We start from the raw sequence: 22,971 nt of genomic DNA on the forward strand, positions 1-22,971 counted from the left end.
GATCACTTTTAGCGAGTAGCACAGAAGTGCCATGTGATTTTAACACTAATTTGCGACATTAGGTCATGTGACCTTCATAATCACAAATAAAATAAAAGAAAATAAAAACAATAACAATTTTTGTTTATGGAATAAATAGTGTGAAATGAAAAAGTTCTGTTACGATCAAGACTAAACTGCATATAATTAATTTAATTATATTTTAAACTTTTTTGTAATAATGTAAATAATGAATATGAAATTAATAATACTACATTTCTATGTTTTATTAATTTCTTTGTCTCTAAGTTGGTGCGAGGAAGTATGCTATAAGGATAAATGCCAAAGTGATAGCATAGACAGTTTTAGGTAAGTGCTTATTTGAACTCAAAAAACCAAATTGTTTAATAAATATATTTTAGATATTTATTTTATGATATTAATCCTTCGGAAGGCTTTAATCTCCGAAGGGATGTATATATGAGACTTGCAGTGTTAGCTCACAATTTGAAAAACTCTAAAGACTCTACATTAAACAATTTTGTACTAGTTTTGCCTCCATGGTCCCACTTAATTCACTGGGGTTACAGTGAGGAGCCTGAGTACATTCCATGGTCAAGATTTTTCGATCTATCCAGCTTGCAAAAATTTGCTCCTGTGATTGAATTACATGAATACTTTAGGCGTAAGTCTAACTGGATTTTTGAAGCTTCATTCACAAAAGTTGTATATTGCAGGTTTACAAAAGAATAAATACACAAAGTGTGTAATAGATCGAGTGTATATATTACAACACTATGATGATATGTTTGAGAGTGGCAAATTTGAGGAAAAATGGAATATTGACAAATGCAGTAAACCTCCTAAATTGAGGTTTTTTTATTATAGTAATATCACTTCTTACAATGTTCAATGTGTGTCATTTCATGGTCCTGCAACAAAATTAGCTGAGCTATTGAAACAGGATCAATCAAGGTGAGTTTAATCAGTATTTACAGTAGAGGGTTTTAACTGCCATTTCTTAACAGGAGTGTTATGTTAGAACATGCTGAAATACCATTACATGACATATTTGGAGGAAAGCTTTATTGGCAAGCTAGAAGAAGCATGAGGTTCAATCTTGAATTAAGAAACATAGCTAATGAGTTTAGAAATTTGTATTTAAACTCTACTGATGAGTATGACAATACTGTTTTAGCCACTGACTGGAGAAATGATAAGGTAACTTCATAAAAAAATAAAGGTAAATCATTTTTATGCTTAAAATAAATTAATTGGAATATTCAGCCAAAGAGAAGTGCCAAAGGTGGACCATATCTGGCCGTACATATGAGAAGAAGGGATTTCCTAAGGGGCAGACCAGATCAAGTCCCCAGCTTAAATTCAGTTGCTCTACAGATTATGAGTAAATTAGATGATTTGCATCTATCAAAAGTATTCATAGCAACTGATGCCCCTCAAAAAGAATTTGAAGAGTTAAAACAGCTTATAACTCCAAATTATGAAGTTTACAAATTTGTTCCGACAAAACAAATTGCAAGTGAATATTCAGCGGGCGGTTTGGCCATAATAGATCAAATTATATGTTCCCATGCCAGGTACTTTATGGGCACTAGTGACAGCACTTTTTCATTTCGTATACAGGAGGAAAGAGAGATTTTAGGATTTCCAACTAAAATGACATTTAATGATTTATGTAAGGACCAGAAAAGTTGTAATAAACCGTCTGTATGGAAAATTGTATTCTAATTGAAATATGGTTTTTTTTGTGTAAAATTGTGTTTTATTTATGTGGGGCATGTGGCTAGGAGTAGTGCACAAATCCATCGCCAGGTGTCTCGAAATACTGATGATTTAAAGGGGAAATGTCAGTGTATGAAATGTCTAGTCACGTGGTATTGCAGTGCCCTGTTTATCTCTGGTCATGTGACTACAATACGATCATATTTAGAATCAAGTAAGGATTCCCCACTTTGAAATTTATTTCAATTTTCAAGGCTGTTGCTTTATCAAAAAGCGCTTGTCTTGTCCTTGGAATTATTTAGGTTTTGTGTAATGAGTAATTTTTTACACTTTATAATTAAAATTCAAATATGCTGAGTGGAATTTAGAATATGTAAATCACAAAAACCGCCATAATGCTCTTTGAGAATGATAAATTTTATTTTCAGTAAAGGTTAAAACCATCTGTTTCTGTTAACTAAACTTTTTGTGAAAATATGGGAATTATCATAGCAAAGTTTTGGGTAAGTGCATCCACTTATGAAGAAACTAGCCGGAAATAATCGTTAAAGCACTTCTCAATTTACAGAAAAAACCTAGCACTTTTGAGGTTTTGACAAAGCTTCAAAATGAAATTGTTTCAATTGAGGATTTCCAAAAGAGGACCCAACAGACCCAAAGGAAGATTGTTTTCCGGTTTCTCATTCTGGCCATACTAATCTACATTGCTTTTGTTGTTATTCTGTATTTTTACTTTACTCAATTGTCCTCGAATCATGGGTTGTTGTGGAGTATACCAGTGATTGCTTTCCCTTTTGTGTAAGTATAAGTTTTTAAGAATATTAATCAAAGACAGAATTTGTGCATGCCACTATTGGATATAGTTTAGTTTTTAGTTAGTTAAAGTGTTTTCTCAAAGAATCATAAAAAGCTAATTTTTGGTGCCTGTATAATACATTAGAAACAATTTAACTGATGTTTGGAAGATTTAACCATATCTTTATCCAAAATAATCTTGATCTTGTTAGACTAATTTTACACCTATTGTGGTTTTTTAATTACAAAATAACACATTTTAAAAAAGACCTAACCTCCGAGCTGACTAATGTTCAATCTCTGAGAGGTCTTCTTCAAACCAAGTTTAATAAACTATTTATTAGCATACATTGAATCTAGATTGTAGGATCGTGACATTATTAGACACTCATTCACTTTTTTATGAACAAATTAGAAGGAAATTCCATTGTTCTATATTTTAAAACTGAATTATGTGCTAATTCATAAACATATTTCTGTTTATGTTACTGCAAAGTAACTGTTGAGACATCTTGAATATATTTTTTATAATTACTTAACCTACTTTTATATTTATTGCATATGTTGCTTGGTGTTAAAAAGTACATCAATTTGATGTAATTAAAATTGATCTAGATCTTTCAGTTCTATTACCAGGTTGTTTTGAAAGTATTTTACTTTTAAATTACTTATTGTTTTCAATGAATTTAGTAAGTTGTTGGCATCTAGTTGTTTATAAGTTACACTCGCAACAAAGGTTAGTGTCTGTTTAGTGACTTCTGCTGACTGTTATGTCACATCCCTTATCTCATTTAATCAGAGAAAGATTGAATAATATTGTCAGTTTGACAGTTCATCTAATGTTTGATTAGTTTGATGTTTTTATCAGTTTCATAAATAAACAGTGTGGCAGGACGTTTTGAATGTGCCAAAAACTTGTAAAGCTACTGAAAACTTTCTAACCCCCTGAAAGTGTCAGACCCCTCTACAACTGTCTTTAACCTTCCCAGAACTGTTTTAAACTGCCAGAAGCCTCTAGGACAATTTAGAAAGTTTCGTAGATGTCTAAATGCTATTGAGAATCTTCTAAAAAGTGTCACAGGCCTCTACAAGTGTCTTAAACCTTCCCAGACGTGTTTTAAATTGTCAGAAGTCTCTAGGACCGTTTCGAATGTGCCAAAGACCTCTAAATGCTACTGAGAACTTTCTGAAAAGTTCCAGAGCCCTCTACATCTGTCTTAAAGTTTCCTAAAACTGTTTTAAGTTGCCAGAGGCCTCTAGGACCATTTTGAAAGTTTCATAGACGTCTAAATGCTATTGAGAACCTTCTAAAAAGCGTCACAGGCCTCTACAAGTGTCTTAAACCTTCCTAGACTTGTTTTAAATTGTCAGAAGCCTCTAGGACCATTTTGAAAGTTTTATAGACGTCTAAATGCTATTGAGAATCTTCTTAAAAGTTCCAAAGGCCTCTACTAGTGTCTTAAACCTTCCCAGATTTTTTTTAAATTGTCAGAAGCTTCTAGGACCGTTTTGAATGTGCCAAAGACCTCTAAATGCTACTGTGAACTTTCTGAAAAGTTCCAGAGCCCTTTACATCTGTCTTAAACTTTCCTAGGAACTGTTGTAAATAGTCAGAAGCCTCTATGACCATTTTGAAAGTGTCATAGACCTCTAAATGCTATTGAGAACCTTCTAAAAAGCATCCCAGGCCTCTACAAGTGTCTTAAACCTTCTCAGACTTGTTTTAAATTGTCAGAGGCCTCTAGGACCATTTTGAAAGTTTTATAGACGTCTAAATGCTATTGAGAATCTTCTTAAAAGTTCCAAAGGCCTCTACTAGTGTCTTAAACCTTCCCAGACTTACTTTAAATTGTCATAGGCCTCTAAGACCGTTTTGAATACTATACTCTAACAAAACTGGTTTATTTGGACATTTAATACGTGAGTTCGAATAAATTACCAGAAGCTAGTGAAGGTGAAATTTAGTTCTACCTAAAATCCCAAAAATCAATTAAGCAATCAGCCAAGCAAGGTGAGGTTGGAAATATATAAAACATGTGTGGTTAAGTAACGTTAAGGAGTGGTTATTAAATTTCTTATTTATTGCAATAACGTTTTCGCTAATAACGTAAATTAAAATCAAAAGAACTCTCTAATAAAATGTCGCTAATAAATTATTTCGAGTCAACATTTCGGGTTTGCCGGGAATTGCCTTTGAATGTTCTGAATTTCATTTGATGGTTTCTGAATTTAAATTGATTTTTTCCGAATTTCGCTTGATGGTTTCTGAATTCCAGTTCCTTATTCTGGATTATGCTTCACCTTTTCTGAATCTCATTTGGCCTTTTCTGAACTACATTTAGAAATGGTGTAGTTTTCAGTGTATTATTTCATTTTAGATAAAAGAATTACCATAAAAACACAAACAAAATTGTTGGAATTTACAGAAAACTTGCTTCTGCAAGATAGGTTTTTGGTCTAGTAATCATGTACCTACCTAAGTACTTATTCTACAATATAACTATTTCAGTTTTTTTGAAATTTTGTCCCTTATTTCTCTAAAAACATCCATAACCAGAAATATCGCATACAGAAAAGTTACTCTAGCTCTATTAGATTATGTTTTTTTTTTTAAATCTTAATGCCTAACATTGGGTTACCAAACCTTTTTTTTTTCTTCAACCTAAAAGGTAAAAGATATCTTGATTTAAATACACCTGCATGCTCCGTGTTTCGCAAGAATCCGGAATAAGGTTTCACATCGTCTACTTGAAATTCGAGGCTTGTATACCGCTATCTGTAGTACAATATTTAAACTAATAATAGCGTTAAACATTGGTCATTGATCAAAAAGCAGCAAGCTGCTCAATGACCTGGCCTTAATCTTCACTCTTTGAGTCTCTCTGTCTCTTCAAATGTTTAATTTGGGATCAAACTTGAAAATGTCACCACTCCCATGATATTCTCATCACTGAAAAGTGTTCCAATTTTTTATTTTGCAGGATATGGTTGATAAAAATATTCTTAACCTGGTACTACACCAGAAAAATAAAGAAGAACGAAAAGAAACTGGTTAGTTTAAAAGACAAGAAAAAGAAAATACTGGAAAACGTAATGGAAACAGAGAAGTACAAAGTGGCCAAACAAATTTTGGATAAATTCGGAAACGAGCTTAAAAAAACACCTCCTATAGCCACGCCAAAGATCCAACCTGCTACATCGTCGACGACTTCTGCAAGACCATATGACTTGGGTACTTCTTTTATTTTAACTTGTAGTTAGACAAGTATTTTACGATTTGTGTTTTGGTGTCTGCAGTTTTGAGGCAAAGAAATTTGGCAATGGGCGGAAGGACGTCGTTCGGTGGTGAAGGGGAGACTCCGGGTGCAACTCATCTTAGGCTTTTACCTAAGACACCTGTAAGGTTAGTTTTCGTTTAGTTTTTTAGATACCTAATATAATACATACTTGGATATTTATTTTATTAGAAGTATAATGTTGTCACAGTCAATTTAAAACTTAGCCTAGAGTGTCTTCATGACGTAATTAAGGTATTTTTTTGACAGATTTTAATAACAATTAATTATTTTTTAGTTATTGGTCCTGTTTGTTTAGTCTTTCGTTTTTTAAATCTGTTAGATTTAAGGTCGATTCGCATTTTCCGGAACGTCACAAACCAGCAACGTCCGGTCAAAACTCAACTCATTCAAACTATACTAACGGACGTTCCGTGACGGTGCTTTTGTATGTGAATATCACCATTGAAACTACATTACAGAATATTTTGACTGGACGTTGCCGGTCGGTGACGTGACGCTGACGTTTTGAAAAATGCGAATCTCCCTTTAATCATGAAAACAGAAATCAGCAAGCGTACTTGTTATCGGAGAGATCTGTACCATGACTTTTATTCAATAACATAAGAGTCTTGTGACTACCCTCAAAAATCTTTTCTCAGGTGTAGCTACTAAAGCTCGGTTCTCATGTATCCGGAATTACAACGGAGCGCGGGGTGCGGAATGAATGCTTTTTAGGCACGGAAAACTCCTTGTCGTTCACATGTGACGAGTGACACAGCTGCGGAATGGTTGACGGAATAGGGTTAATACAAGTGGGTTTTACAGGCGATTTTGTCCTTGACTGTCCTTTCAAACTGTCTTTCTAGCAGTTCAAATTTTGACACTGTTTTTCTAACTGACTGTACTCGATTTCTTAGTGTTTTTTTTAGACTATTGGATAGGAAATTTAATAAGGATTCCAAAAATGTGCTTAAAACTGTCATTTTCACACTACAAGTGGGTTTTACAGGCGATTTCGTCCTTGACTGTCCTTTCAAACTATGTTTCTGTTAGTTCAAACTTTGACACTGTTTTTCTCTCTGACTGTACTCAATTTGGTAGTGTTTTTTTAGGTTAGTGGATAGGAAATTTAATGAGGATTCCAAAAATGTGCTTAAAACTGTCATTTTCTCATTCCAAGTGGGTTTTACAGGCGATTTTGTCCTTGACTGTCCTTTCAAACTGTGTTTCTAACAATTCAAACTTTGACACCATTTTTCACCATGACTGTACCGATATGTTTTTTGTTTTTTTTGGCTGTTGAATAGGAAATTTAATGAGGATTCCAAAAATGTACTTAAATCAAACATTTTCTTACTAGAAGTGGGTTTTACCAGCGATTTTGTCCCTGACTGTCCTTCCGAACTGTGTTTCTTTTAGTTCAAAATTTGACACTGCTTTTCTCCCAGACTGTACCACATTTTATACGGTTTTTCCAAGTAACTGAATAGGAAATTTAACGAGGATTCCAAAAATGTGCTTAAAACTGTCATTTTCTCATTCCAAGTGGGTTTTACAGGCGATTTTGTCTCTGACTGTCCTTTCAAACTGTGTTTCTGGCAGTTCAAACTTTGATACTGTTTTTCTAACTGACTATACTCGATTTTTTAGTGTTTTTTTAGGTTAGTAGATAGGAAACTTAATAAGGATTCCAAAAATGTGCTTAAAACTGTTATTTTCTCACTCCAAGTGAGTTTAACAGACGATTTTGTCGCTGACTGTCTTTTCAAACTGTGTTTCTGCCAGTTCAAACTTTGGCAGCACTTTTCTCCCTGACCGTACCGAATTTTGTGATTTTTTTTAGGTTATTGGATAAGAAATTTAATGAGGATTCCAAAAATGTGCTTAAAACTGTCATTTTCACACCACAAATGGGTTTTACAGGCGATTTTGTCCTTGACTGTCCCTTCAAACTGTGTTTCTGTTAGTTCAAACTTTGACACTGTTTTTTTCTCTGACTGTACTCAATTTGGTAGTGTTTTTTGAGGTTAGTGGATAGGACATTTAATGAGGATTCCAAAAATGTGCTTAAAACTGTCATTTTCTCATTCCAAGTGGGTTTTACAGGCGATTTTGTCCTTGACTGTCCTTTCAAACTGTGTTTCTAACAATTCAAACTTTGACACCATTTTTCACCATGACTGTACCGATATGTTTTTTGTTTTTTTTGGCTGTTGAATAGGAAATTTAATGAGGATTCCAAACATGTACTTAAATCAAACATTTTCTTACTAGAAGTGGGTTTTACCAGCGATTTTGTCCCTGACTGTCCTTCCGAACTGTGTTTCTTTTAGTTCAAAATTTGACACTGCTTTTCTCCCAGACTGTACCACATTTTATACGGTTTTTCCAAGTAACTGAATAGGAAATTTAACGAGGATTCCAAAAATGTGCTTAAAACTGTCATTTTCTCATTCCAAGTGGGTTTTACAGGCGATTTTGTCTCTGACTGTCCTTTCAAACTGTGTTTCTGGCAGTTCAAACTTTGATACTGTTTTTCTAACTGACTATACTCGATTTTTTAGTGTTTTTTTAGGTTAGTAGATAGGAAACTTAATAAGGATTCCAAAAATGTGGATAAAACTGTTATTTTCTCACTCCAAGTGAGTTTAACAGACGATTTTGTCGCTGACTGTCTTTTCAAACTGTGTTTCTGCCAGTTCAAACTTTGGCAGCACTTTTCTCCCTGACCGTACCGAATTTTGTGATTTTTTTTAGGTTATTGGATAAGAAATTTAATAAGGATTCCAAAAATGTGCTTAAAACTGTCATTTTCACACCACAAATGGGTTTTACAGGCGATTTTGTCCTTGACTGTCCTTTCAAACTGTGTTTCTGTTAGTTCAAACTTTGACACTGTTTTTTTCTCTGACTGTACTCAATTTGGTAGTGTTTTTTGAGGTTAGTGGATAGGAAATTTAATGAGGATTCCAAAAATGTGCTTAAAACTGTCATTTTCTCATTCCAAGTGGGTTTTACAGGCGATTTTGTCCTTGACTGTCCTTTCAAACTGTGTTTCTAACAATTCAAACTTTGACACCATTTTTCACCATGACTGTACCGATATGTTTTTTGTTTTTTTTGGCTGTTGAATAGGAAATTTAATGAGGATTCCAAACATGTACTTAAATCAAACATTTTCTTACTAGAAGTGGGTTTCACCAGCGATTTTGTCCCTGACTGTCCTTCCGAACTGTGTTTCTTTTAGTTCAAAGTTTGACACTGCTTTTCTCCCAGACTGTACCGCATTTTATACGGGTTTTCCAAGTAACTGAATAGGAAATTTAACGAGGATTCCAAAAATGTGCTTAAAATTGTCATTTTCTCATTCCAAGTGGGTTTTACAGGCGATTTTGTCTCTGACTGTCCTTTCAAATTGTGTTTCTGGCAGTTCAAACTTTGATACTGGTTTTCTAACTGACTATACTCGATTTTTTAGTGTTTTTTTAGGTTAGTAGATAGGAAACTTAATAAGGATTTCAAAAATGTGCTTAAAACTGTTATTTTCTCACTCCAAGTGAGTTTAACAGACGATTTTGTCGCTGACTGTCTTTTCAAACTGTGTTTCTGCCAGTTTAAACTTTGGCAGCACTTTTCTCCCTGACCGTACCGAATTTTGTGATTTTTTTTAGGTTATTGGATAAGAAATTTAATGAGGATTCCAAAAATGTGCTTAAAACTGTCATTTTCACACCACAAATGGGTTTTACAGGCGATTTTGTCCTTGACTGTCCTTTTTTTTTTTTTTTTTTGCTCTGTTTAATGGCGTTACCAACTAGGGTATTCTGCCAGCTCGATACGAAAGAGGCTCAGATAGTCGGGCTTGTGCCCCTGAGCCCCAGATAGCTACTAAAAGTTCTAAATAATCGCTTAAAGGCACGATCCGAGCAAAAGATGTAGTCCTTCCTCGTGGAAACTATAACCGTCACTGTCACATCCACGTGGTCTTCTCCTAGGTTTTCACCCTTTCCGCCCTTTGGAAGTGCACCGCACAAGACAATTCCCCGTAGACTTTTAGGAATCGACTTTTCCACCCAGAGCTCCCACCATCTCCACTCGACCGGCTGCGGAGTTCGGTCGTCAACTTCAAATTTCTCAGAACACCGTTTCAAGAAACGTGGTTTCTTAGCGACACAAAATGGCGCCCACGAAACAGACGTGCGGTACGTTTCAAGTTGAAAATCGAACTGCTTGACTGTCCTTTCAAACTGTGTTTCTGTTAGTTCAAACTTTGACACTGTTTTTTTCTCTGACTGTACTCAATTTGGTAGTGTTTTTTGAGGTTAGTGGATAGGAAATTTAATGAGGATTCCAAAAATGTGCTTAAAACTGTCATTTTCTCATTCCAAGTGGGTTTTACAGGCGATTTTGTCCTTGACTGTCCTTTCAAACTGTGTTTCTAACAATTCAAACTTTGACACCATTTTTCACCATGACTGTACCGATATGTTTTTTGTTTTTTTTGGCTGTTGAATAGGAAATTTAATGAGGATTCCAAACATGTACTTAAATCAAACATTTTCTTACTAGAAGTGGGTTTCACCAGCGATTTTGTCCCTGACTGTCGTTCCGAACTGTGTTTCTTTTAGTTCAAAGTTTGACACTGCTTTTCTCCCAGACTGTACCGCATTTTATACGGGTTTTCCAAGTAACTGAATAGGAAATTTAACGAGGATTCCAAAAATGTGCTTAAAATTGTCATTTTCTCATTCCAAGTGGGTTTTACAGGCGATTTTGTCTCTGACTGTCATTTCAAATTGTGTCTCTGGCAGTTCAAACTTTGATACTGTTTTTCTAACTGACTATACTTGATTTTTTAGTGTTTTTTTAGGTTAGTAGATAGGAAACTTAATAAGGATTCCAAAAATGTGGATAAAACTGTTATTTTCTCACTCCAAGTGAGTTTAACAGACGATTTTGTCGCTGACTGTCTTTTCAAACTGTGTTTCTGCCAGTTCAAACTTTGGCAGCACTTTTCTCCCCGACCGTACCGAATTTTGTGATTTTTTTTAGGTTATTGGATAATAAATTTAATGAGGATTCCAAAAATGTGCTTAAAACTGTCATTTTCTCACTCCAAGTGAGTTTAACAGACGATTTTGTCGCTCACTGTCTTTTCAAACTGTGTTTCTGCCAGTTCAAACTTTGGCAGCACTTTTCTCTCTGACTGTACCGAATACCTATTGTTTTCATTAGATTGGCAATCTGAAGCCAAACCTTCTTCAAGGCATTATTATCCTTGTGTTGAGGGTGCTTAGAATCATACAAAATGGGGTAATTTTGGACAAAATCAATTAGCGTAGTGTTAAAATCGTTTTCGTTCATCTCCACGGACATATTTGTTTTGCTGTTTCTGTTTTGTTTTCTGTCCCTGTCATGAATGTCATGATTACGAAGTTTACGCGCGGAAAATATCAAAATATGCAATTCGGTCCGGATAGACGCACAGAACGCTTACGGAAGAACGCTGATTGGCTAAACGATTTTCCGCTGTCCGCATTTCGCGAATGTTCCGGATTCATGTGAACCAAGATTTACTCCTCTCACGGACTGAGTTTACCCGTGCGTCATCCCCCTGTGATTTAGAAGTAGACATGCATTATTGACTTCATCCTTGTCTATTGTTTACTTTCAGAAAGGGTAAATATCTAAGTGAATGTCTTCCAAAAAAAACATTTACTGATTAGCGCTTCTATTTCAGTCATTGTCGGTTTGAAAACCATCGAAATTTATTTGATTTGTTTACTATTAATTCTTTTCAGTTTCTTTGTGTTGTTAATCATTTATAAAGTTTTCTATTTACCACACCACCACAGTTCTTTTAAGAGCTATTGTTTCTACGCTTTCAACATTCTGTAAGTACTTTCATAATATTATTATTAATATTTTTATTTTTTTTATGTCGGCTGTCACGATCTAACCAAAATTGGCACAATTACTAACTTTACGTAACAGTTTATTCGATTCGGAAAAAGCAAGCAAGTAATCTTATGATTTCCTCACCTAGAAAACGTAAATCGAGACGTTATCGACGGGCCAAGTCCACTGATTTATCTGAAAGCATTAAAATGGATGTTCGAAATACATTATATGATATGTACAATGATAGTATGTTAATAATAGTAAAATATATCTACTTTTGTAAGAGACATCTATAACAAAAATTTCTTCAAACATATTATTAATAAAGTCATAAAATAAAATAAGCGTCTAAAATGTGCTCCAGCGGGTTCAAAATAAAATAAGTGGATTGCAACCTGAAAATGAGATATGAGATACTACAGCATCACTCAAAATGTCTTATTGAATTTTTAATTTGTTGTATTTATTCTAGAGAAACATGTAACCATCCAGAACTTAAATCAAGGGCTTAAAGTTAAAGAAATACTACATATTGGTGATACATCTCTGCGAATTTTGGTAAATAAATTAGGTTTCAAATTTAGACGGAATTCTATGATCCAAACGGAGACTTCTCATAAATAAAAAATGTTATTTCGGTCAAATATCTTGACTTGCTTTGGTATAAGGTTGTTTTAGTGCAAATTTGCAGCCAAAGATTTCTACTTTCTGACTGACAATACACGCAAAATTTTAAACGTGACGAAGCTTTAGACATGCATTTTTCTATAATATGAACACAACAGGTTTGTTGACGAAAACTTGATTTGATTCATATGTTTATAAATGACGTAGCCTTCGTGACGCACGGGTAAACTCCGCGAGAACAGTACTAGAAAGCCTAGAAAGTGCTTGTCAAAAATCCCATTATGGCGGAAATAGTGGTGACAGTTTGCTTTTGTTTGTATTGTGGAAATTGAGTTTTTTGAGGATTGATTATTTGCGTAAGTCATTTTTGTTTGCTGCCTGTTCGTAAGTGTTTCAAGCCACATTGTAACAGAAATTCAGGAAAAAGCCCAACCGTGTCAGTTTTTTACTTTACAAAAAACCGGATCGAACTCAACAGTTGGAAACGAACTCACAATGGTAGGTACAAGTGCTTTCTAGTACAGTAAACTTATCAGATACTTGTTCTCTATACAGGTATGTGAGTTACATTTTAAGTCATCCTTCATTGTGAGAGCAACAAAAACTGTAACAAAAATAATTTTGAAAGACTCTTCTTGGTAATAACATAATTACCATTTACCTGTTTAGCTTCAAGGATTTACAAATGTTCTTATATTGAACAGTGTTTAAACTAGTTTGGGGTGACAAATGTTCTAACCAATTTGTTTAGGCTGGACTTGATTGTGTATTAAAAGCTCTATCTATACATATCTGGATCAGGAATGAACTTTTCTTTGATTTTTCACTCACAACTTGCCATCAACAAAATAATAAAAAAAAATATTTTTTACTGAATCTGCATACGTTTGTGTATAAAACGAAAACCTTTAACGCCGCCATTAAAAGTGACATTTTAGACTTTCTAGTATAGGTGGCTTATGGGATTGAGCTTTGCTTTACTGTCTACCTTCCTTGCTACTTTAGACTTGATTTTACATTTAAGTTAGTTTTTGTTTTTAATTAGGCCAGGTATTTCTTATACTCCGAGCGGACCTTTGGCCATTCCCTCGACAGTTCGACCAACGCTTCCGCGCAGTATACTTCCTCAAAATCGGTCGGCATTGGATAAAGTGGTAGAATATTTGATCGGCGATGGACCCTCTAATAGATACGCGTTGATTTGCAGTAATTGCGCGGGCCATAACGGTAAGCACCTATACGTTATTATTTTGTAATTAATTCCTGATTAACTGTTTGATTTGTACTTTGGGGTAATGTCGCCAATAAATTATTTATGTTTAATTTTTTTTAACTCTTTATTATCTAAGGGCCCACATACTTATTGTTGTTCTCACGAAAAAAGGTCATCCAATATGCCTTTAATACAGCGCATAAAGAAATATGGACGTATCTCTTAGATAGATTCGATATATGATTATTGCCAGTTTTGCAGTATTGCAATTGAAATTCTTATATTTCATTTAAGTGTACCTACGTTCTGGAACTTTATTCTTATGTGTTATGGGAGCCAATTGTGGGAGATGTATGTATTGCGTGTTTCCTAAAATCAGTTTTCTACTGGTCCGAGTCAAGAGAAATTTCTTCCCAGGGAGATGTGACGAAGTATGCGTATATCTCTAAATCGACGTTTTTCTTGGGTGTCATTTGGTTTGTTCAAAAAATTTTGCTGCTGAATTTGTGTTTAATATGAAAATGACATAAATTTCTCCCATATCCAATAAGAATAAGGCCCCTGCACTAACGATAAATCGATTGGCAAGAGGGCCTCTATTCTCTTTTTCTTCTTGAAAATATTTCAGTAAAGAAAATACTAAAGCTTGAAGCATCAAGAAAACACTATTGAACTTTCTTTCTCTTTTTAGCTAATTGCAAAATTGGAAGACAAAAAATGTCTTCCAATCCTTGTCTTCCTTGTTGAATGTTGATTCAACAACATATTCCCTTTTGAATGGTCTTGAATCGTCTTCTTTCGTGATATACTCTTCTGACTGTTGCGTCATATCCTTTATCTACTCCTAGCATGGTAATCATTCATTACATAGCTCATTTTGAGTTACGTAATGAGCGATTTTTCCGCACTAGTGCGATAATAATCGATTTTATCGCACTAGTGCGATTAAACAACTTTAAATGAAAATTTGTGCTGTAATTGTTTATTGAATTTAAACATAACTTTGATAAAACCATGAACAGACCTATCTTAAATAATAACTATATTTTACTTTTTATAAATATTAAAAGTGAAATGAATTCCTGAATTAGAAAGTTCTTGGATCGAATTTACACAAAAAAAAAAAAGGCTGGATGAACTATAGGTTGCTGCCAAGGTTTCAAAGTACACGAGTAACACTTTTTCTTGAAAGGGACTCTTTATGTTCTTGGTCTCGCACCAGGTGACAAAACGTTGATACATTTTTTCATATTTCTCCTTTGACTTGGCAGGCAACAAGCCAGATACCACGTTTGCGGCAGCTTCTTCAATATCTGACGGAAGTTCTTCAGACATGTTCATAACGAAATGCACTTTTAAAAATTTGTGACTGACACTGTTAAATTGTCGCTTAAGTGATATGTGGAAACAAATGGCCACCATAGCAACAACACCAAAACAGTACAGCGTAGATGACAAGATTTAAGGGTAACAAATAACTACCCGTAGCAAGCATATACGAGACGTTCCTAAATAGTTCACATTGCACAAAATATGAATTTTTTTCTTACTTTACGCTGCTTCTGATGGTCGTAGATAAAATGTTGTACATCACCCGTGGGGTATGGCAAATTAACGTACTCGTGTGATCACCACAACTCGGTCTACGACCTCGTCGTGGCAACACTCCCACTCGTGACTATAAAAATGCTCATACCCCACTAGTAATGTAAATAACTATTATCTTATTTCATTAGACAATGATCGACAAAAAATGTGTGTTTTATAACATCGTACTACCAGCTATTGTCAGCTTGACGGATCAATTAATGTCTATTTTGACGTTTTTATCAGTTTCGTAAATAAACAACGAGAGTCGTCTCAAACAGAGTAGTTCTGTGTTCAAAATACCTTTCAAGTACAATGAAAAGCAACAAATCCAGAAGAAAAAAGTGGCTGGAAAAACATTATTAATAAAATTTAATAATGTAATAAAATATGACCCGTCTTTAAAAAAGTAGAAGTTTAGTTCATAACTCAAGAAATAGTGAATCTATAAAAGTAATATTAACATAATCGTAATCTACGTAAAAAAGTGCCTTAATAATGTAAAAGCTATTTTTACCAAACTCTCATAATAACGAAGTTGCAGGGACTTACAAAAAAACAAAAAAAGATAGCAATTGAATTTTTAAATTTCTTACTGGATCTGGTAGTTTGCATATAAAAACAAACAAATTAGGCCACCCTGTATTACCTAATAGCGTACTTATTTTTTCTTATAATTATAGGTATGGCTTTTAAAGAAGAATTCGAATATTTGGCCTTTCAGTGTTGTTACTGTAACGCGTTCAATCCGGCACGTAAGAAGCGACCGACAGGCCCAAGATTCGACACGTCGCGGATGTTGACTCCGGCAAGAACGGCCAGCAGATCTGAATCTTCCAATTCTTCCGAGAAGAGTTCCGATGATTCGGACACAGAGGTACGGCATATAATATACAGTGTGTTTCTTCACCATACGCAAATATTTAAGGGTGTGATTTTTGTGCTCATTTTAAGAAAAACGCTTGATATGAACATAAGACCTAAGAGCTGTAAATTTTGGGATACAGGGTGGTAAAGTTTTCACAAATAGTTTTTTAACCACAATATTGCAGATATCTTTTTGAAATTTGGAACTTGGTACACGTTTTCAAATCCGACAGATAGTTTTTCTGATGTACAGGGTGACCAACTAAGACTGCGAGATACTTGATGAGTATTTTTTTTGTTTTTTTCAAAATTTTGAATATTACATATCATATGATAGATCTCAAAAACGTAAGATAGGAACGTGTATGTTGAACGTGTTCAACCGCTCGCCTACTACAGTCTTCCAAATAGTGAAAAATCCAATGTTTAATATTCAATATCTCGAAAGCAACAACATTTAGAGAAAAACTGATTAGAACACAAAATGTCTAGATTCAACAACAGAATCAAGAAATAGCAAGGCATAATCAATTACTAGGTTTGTCGAACCAAAATCCATTGTTGCCACTGATTTCATGTAGATGCGGCTATCTATTTCCCGGATAGATAGGAAAAAACTAGTATACATGTCTAGAGGTCGATTTTTGATAAAAGATTAATGGCAAAAACCGTGTTTGGATATCTTGTCATTTCGCGGCACTAGAGGGCGTTTTTCAAATCTCCTCCAAACACTCCTCACAACTTTTTTTGTTTATTAAAATATCGAAGTGAAAGAAAAAGATTCTTTAGGCACTTTTTTGATGTGATTCCAGTGGCGTGCTTGGTTTTTTGCTAATGTATTCCGTTTTCTCAAAAATTTACCTATCTTTATTATTTTAAATGGAAATGACCGTTTACTACAATGCAAGTATGTCTATAGTTAATCTTAAAAATAACTGAGATATTACACTTTTTTGTTATTATTCAAGTTGGTTTTGACATCAGCTGTCAAAAGTGACGTTTATTTATTTCTTGTTTCTATGACAACACTTGAATGCTCAAAATTACTGTGTTTTTAACTTTGGAGTCAAAGTTTCAATTTTTTTTCTTTTTTTGATTTTTAATTATTTTCTACCATTAATTTAAAAAATAGTTCTTTAGTCTGTCAAAATAACTGTCATAAATCTAAGAAACACGTTTCGTATCTAACTCAGCAAGAAAACTTTTCTAAACCCTGATTTTTGCAACCTTTGAGCACAGTTTGACAGTCAGAGACAAAATTGCTTGTCAAAGCCACTTAAAGTGAAAAAATGAGTATTTTAAGGACATTTTCGGAATCCTCATTAAATTTACTATCCAATAACATGAAAAAACATTACAAAATTTAGTACAATCAGGGAGAACAGCAATGTCAAAGTTTGAACTGCCAGAAACACAGTTTGAAACTACGGTCAGGGACAAAATCGCTTGTAAAACCCACTTGGAGTAAGAAAATGATTGTTTTAAGCACATTTTTGGAATCCTCATTAAATTTCCTATCCAATAACATAAAAAAATACTACAAGATTTGGTACAATCAGGGAGAAAAGCAGTGTCAAGATTTGAACTACCAAAAACACAGTTTGAAACTACGGTCAGTGACAAAATCGCCTGTAAAACCCACTTGGAGTGAGAAAATGATTGTTTTAAGCGCATTTTTGGAATCCTCATTAAATTTCCTATCCAATAACATAAAAAAATACTACAAGATTTGGTACAATCAGGGAGAAAAGCAGTGTCAAGATTTGAACTACCAAAAACACAGTTTGAAACTACGGTCAGTGACAAAATCGCCTGTAAAACCCACTTGGAGTGAGAAAATGATTGTTTTAAGCGCATTTTTGGAATCCTCATTAAATTTCCTATCCAATAACATAAAAAAATACTACAAGATTTGGTACAATCAGGGAGAAAAGCAGTGTCAAGATTTGAACTACCAAAAACACAGTTTGAAACTACGGTCAGTGACAAAATCGCCTGTAAAACCCACTTGGAGTGAGAAAATGATTGTTTTAAGCGCATTTTTGGAATCCTCATTAAATTTCCTATCCAATAACATAAAAAAATACTACAAGATTTGGTACAATCAGGGAGAAAAGCAGTGTCAAGATTTGAACTACCAAAAACACAGTTTGAAACTACGGTCAGTGACAAAATCGCTTGTAAAAGCCACTTGGAGTAAGAAAATGATTGTTTTAAGCACATTTTTGGAATCCTCATTAAATTTCCTATCCAATAACATAAAAAAATACTACAAGATTTGGTACAATTAGGGAGAAAAGCAGTGTCAAGATTTGAACTACCAAAAACACAGTTTGAAACTACGGTCAGTGACAAAATCGCTTGTAAAACCCACTTGGAGTAATAAAATGATTGTTTTAAGCACATTTTTGGAATCCTCATTAAATTTCCTATCCAATAACCTTGACAAACACTACAAGATTTGGTACAGTCAGTGAGAACAGTAGTGTCAAAGTTTGAACTGCCAGAAACACAGTTTCAAACTACGGTCAGAGACAAAATCGCTTGTAAAACCCACTTGGAGTAAGAAAATGATTGTTTTAAGCACATTTTTGGAATCCTCATTAAATTTCCTATCCAATAACATAAAAAAATACTACAAGATTTGGTACAATTAGGGAGAAAAGCAGAGTCAAGATTTGAACTACCAAAAACACAGTTTCAAACTACGGTCAGTGACAAAATCGCCTGTAAAACCCACTTGGAGTGAGAAAATGATTGTTTTAAGCGCATTTTTGGAATCCTCATTAAATTTCCTATCCAATAACATAAAAAAATACTACAAGATTTGGTACAATCAGGGAGAAAAGCAGTGTCAAGATTTGAACTACCAAAAACACAGTTTGAAACTACGGTCAGTGACAAAATCGCTTGTAAAAGCCACTTGGAGTAAGAAAATGATTGTTTTAAGCACATTTTTGGAATCCTCATTAAATTTCCTATCCAATAACATAAAAAAATACTACAAGATTTGGTACAATCAGGGAGAAAAGCAGTGTCAAGATTTGAACTACCAAAAACACAGTTTGAAACTACGGTCAGTGACAAAATCGCCTGTAAAACCCACTTGGAGTGAGAAAATGATTGTTTTAAGCGCATTTTTGGAATCCTCATTAAATTTCCTATCCAATAACATAAAAAAATACTACAAGATTTGGTACAATCAGGGAGAAAAGCAGTGTCAAGATTTGAACTACCAAAAACACAGTTTGAAACTACGGTCAGTGACAAAATCGCTTGTAAAAGCCACTTGGAGTAAGAAAATGATTGTTTTAAGCACATTTTTGGAATCCTCATTAAATTTCCTATCCAATAACATAAAAAAATACTTCAAGATTTGGTACAATCAGGGAGAAATGCAGTGTCAAGATTTGAACTACCAAAAACACAGTTTGAAACTACGGTCAGTGACAAAATCGCCTGTAAAACCCACTTGGAGAGAGAAAATGATTGTTTTAAGCGCATTTTTGGAATCCTCATTAAATTTCCTATCCAATAACATAAAAAAATACTACAAGATTTGGTACAATCAGGGAGAAAAGCAGTGTCAAGATTTGAACTACCAAAAACACAGTTTGAAACTACGGTCAGTGACAAAATCGCTTGTAAAAGTCACTTGGAGTAAGAAAATGATTGTTTTAAGCACATTTTTGGAATCCTCATTAAATTTCCTATCCAATAACATAAAAAAATACTACAAGATTTGGTACAATCAGGGAAAAAGCAGTGTCAAGATTTAAACTACCAAAAACACAGTTTGAAACTACGGTCAGTGACAAAATCGCCTGTAAAACCTACTTGGAGTGAGAAAATTATTGTTTTAAGCGCATTTTTGGAATCCTCATTAAATTTCCTACCCAATAACCTTGACAAACACTACAAGATTTGGTACAGTCAGTGAAAACAGTAGTGTCAAAGTTTGAACTGCCATAAACACAGTTTTTTACATCGTAGTAAATGTTTAAAAATGGATATTTTTTTAAAGTTATATTCGATTATGAGTTCCATTTAAAATAAGAAAGTTATGTTAATTATTGAGAAGGAAGGTAGTAATTAAGGAGAAGAAAGGTAGCCGCAAAAAACTAAGCACGCCACTGGAATAACGTTGAAAAAGTGCCTTAAAAATGTTTATGTTTCACTTCGATATTTTCATAAAGAAAAAACTTGTAAAGAGTTTTCAAAATGGGCGACATTCGAATTGGTTGTAATAATTTTTTTTCAACCGCTAGGGCTTACCGTTGTCTAGATATACCCTTATCCGTTCACCTGGTACGATTTCTGACTGGCGCTTATTTTCAGCCTATCGTGGAAGAACCTAGAAGCGATTCCCCCGATACCGTCGAATCCGAACAAGTATCGGAAGTGGAATCAACTCAGGTCGAAAACGCTGAAATGGAAGTTGATAACGATTCAAACATCCTCGGCGCTACTGTCCCAGATTCCACCGATGTTACGCAAAGTGGCAATGCCGGCACGGCTGTCGAAGAAATTGCTGACAATTAATAACAAGACTGATTCGTAGTTCGTACACTACGGAATTACTTAACTCTACATTAAACAACGAAGATGTAAATATGTCTTGATAGTCGTTTTTCTGTTTAATTTTCTTGTGTTATTTAATTTATTACTCTCTCGGCGTGTTTTTTTTTTTTGGTACTTTGTTACTGTCTTGAAACATGAAAACATTTTTTTAACCAACTATTTTTAGGAATCAGCAATAAAGGTAAAAAGGTTGAAGTATTTATGTGTTTTGTTGCAATCTAGGGAATTTACTTATACAAGTATTGTATTTTAAAATATATACTCTCTGTTCAGCGACAAAATACCAAAAAAATTAAGTTTTCATTATCTTTGACGTGAGCATTGATGTTTGCATTGGTTCTCTTTTCATAGCGTTGATTTCCTATGACATTATCATACATGTACAGGGTGAGTCAACGATAGAGTAAAGTTCATTATTTCATTAGGTTCAAAAAATACTAAAAAAATGTTAAATACAAAAGTTTAAGAGAATATTGAGATGCATAGTTTAAAATTACTTTTGGGTATACAGGGTGGTTCATAAAAGCGTGGCAGATAAAATATTAGTTTTTTTAAATTGAACCCCCTATTTTTTAACACATTTTTAGATTCTCTATGAATTTTTCTTTTTCAGCAAAGTATTAGTTTTTACTATGATGGAAAATTGTCTGTATCCATTGTTTCTAAAGGTAAAACACTCATATTTGGTGCGAACGTTCAACAGGGAAGACAAAAAAGATTTATCCAAATAAACTTGCGTCAGATGATACAGGGCGTTCATTTTTTCAAAACATACTTTGACTAATTCAACTCAAGAAATATCGACTTTTTTAAATGAAACACCCAGAGCATTATTCTTTGTTCTGATAGCTTTTATGAAACCCTTCAACTTTTATTAAATATGTCATATACCTAATATTAATAGTCTGCGATTTATTTATACTTTTTTGAATTTTTACTTTCGTTTTTGTTATCTTAACTAAACTAAGTTTATAACTAAATTATTTACTAAGAGCTTTAGTTGAACGGAGGCAAAGTTGCGTATTTTATTGCTAATTAATTTGGTAAAAAAAATATATATCATAAGCATAAAAAAATGCCTCAAGAAGGTGCCATTGGTTTTCCAAAATAATTAATAATAAAGTGGTAAAAAAATAAAATAGAATTTTTTGATTTTGGTCGGATATCTCCGGAAGTAGTAAAAAATGTTAAAATTTTTTTTACCAAAATGTTTAGCAATAAAATGCGCAACTTTACCTCCATTTACCTAAAGTTCTATCAACTATAGTTTCTGAGATACCAATGCTAATGCATCGAATTTGTAACACTCTTTATATTTAGGTTTCGTTAAAAGGTTTTACCTTTATTTACACCGTTTAAGCTAATTCTTCGGATAGTAGATTTCGAAATGCCTAAAGTATCGAAAACCCTCTTTAAAATGTGGCAATCAATCAACAATCAATCACTGGGTTTGTTCCTTTTTACTGTAATTGAAAGGTATTTTGAACACTCTATTTAAGACGACTCGCATTGTTCCTTTATGAAACTGATAAAAACGTCAAAATAGCCTGACATTAATTGATCTGTCAAGGTGACAATAGCTGGTAGCTTGCTGGTATTTTTTGTCGATCTTTAATGAAATTAGATAAAGGATGTAACACAACAGTCAGAAGTCACTGAACAGAGAGTTAAATGGTACGTAGATCATTCATTAGCGTTCAAAATTTTTTAACTACATTTCTGAAAACTATCATTTGAATCAGCTTTTCTGTCGTAACAATGTTTGCGAATTGTTTTAATTCGGGTGTAGGATACAATATGGAATGTTGTTATCTAGATTAAATTGTTGCCGTTTAAAATAATTAATATAGCTTGATTTTTGCTATATAAGTATATTATTTTTTTTTACCCTATTGAAAAAAAAATTAATAGGTCCTAATAAGCGGTGCATCTGGCATCCCAAACTCACTGTTCAGGTATTGTACTCTACCTGACTATATTCTTTACCTTTAGTAAAGGAATTACCATGGGTAAAGAAAATTACCCATGACTATGGAGCATTCCCTGAGTGAGTGGAATGCCACCCCATCCTTCTGCTCCAAAAATAACTAAAACTGAAAATACAATTACAAGTTTGATAGGGAGGATTAAGGGCATCGGTAAAGCAAAACCTCTTATGGGAGATTCAATGCATTTTATGACAATCTTTTAACCCAAATTAAAAAAAAACTAGGCTAGGTATTGCTGTTTTTTAAACGGCATATGAAAGAAGACACTTGCTAGAATGTGCGAAAGTCGATATAATTTTAATAGTACGTAAATTAAAATATTTAGAAGCATTTTATCAAAATGATAAAATTACCATAATTTTCAAGTCACTATTTTTCCTACTTGCAAAACTTTTTTGGTGACAAAAATAAC

General features: G+C 33.8%; 2 protein-coding genes across 3 annotated transcripts; both read left to right on the forward strand.

The window, feature by feature from the left end:
• The first annotated feature begins 80 nt into the window (after nt 1-80).
• On the forward strand, nt 81-2,225 carry O-fut2 (O-fucosyltransferase 2). The gene is made up of 5 exons (XM_081973360.1): nt 81-348; nt 402-664; nt 717-954; nt 1,008-1,200; nt 1,267-2,225. The coding sequence occupies exons 1-5, from the start codon at nt 230-232 to the stop codon at nt 1,726-1,728; spliced, it is 1,275 nt and encodes a 424-aa protein (XP_081829486.1). The 5' UTR covers nt 81-229; the 3' UTR covers nt 1,729-2,225.
• On the forward strand, nt 2,082-22,440 carry Lnpk (zinc-ribbon metal-binding protein lunapark). Of its 2 annotated transcripts, XR_014177112.1 has the most exons (8): nt 2,082-2,225; nt 2,291-2,520; nt 5,499-5,749; nt 5,815-5,920; nt 13,369-13,550; nt 15,807-16,000; nt 20,329-21,586; nt 21,657-22,440. XR_014177112.1 is itself a non-coding variant. In XM_081973361.1 (7 exons), exons 1-7 carry the CDS (start codon nt 2,199-2,201, stop codon nt 20,530-20,532), a joined length of 1,194 nt encoding a protein of 397 aa, XP_081829487.1. In that variant the 5' UTR covers nt 2,082-2,198; the 3' UTR covers nt 20,533-22,440. The 2 variants fall into 2 exon arrangements, 1 of the variants encoding a protein (XP_081829487.1); XM_081973361.1 differs by having other exon boundaries at nt 20,329-22,440.
• Nucleotides 22,441-22,971: the final 531 nt, after the last annotated feature.

The sequence above is a fragment of the Ips typographus genome, linkage group LG2 (genome assembly GCF_016097725.1).
Source record: "Ips typographus isolate SLU linkage group LG2, UJ_Ityp_2.0, whole genome shotgun sequence".
NCBI lineage: Eukaryota > Metazoa > Arthropoda > Insecta > Coleoptera > Curculionidae > Ips > Ips typographus.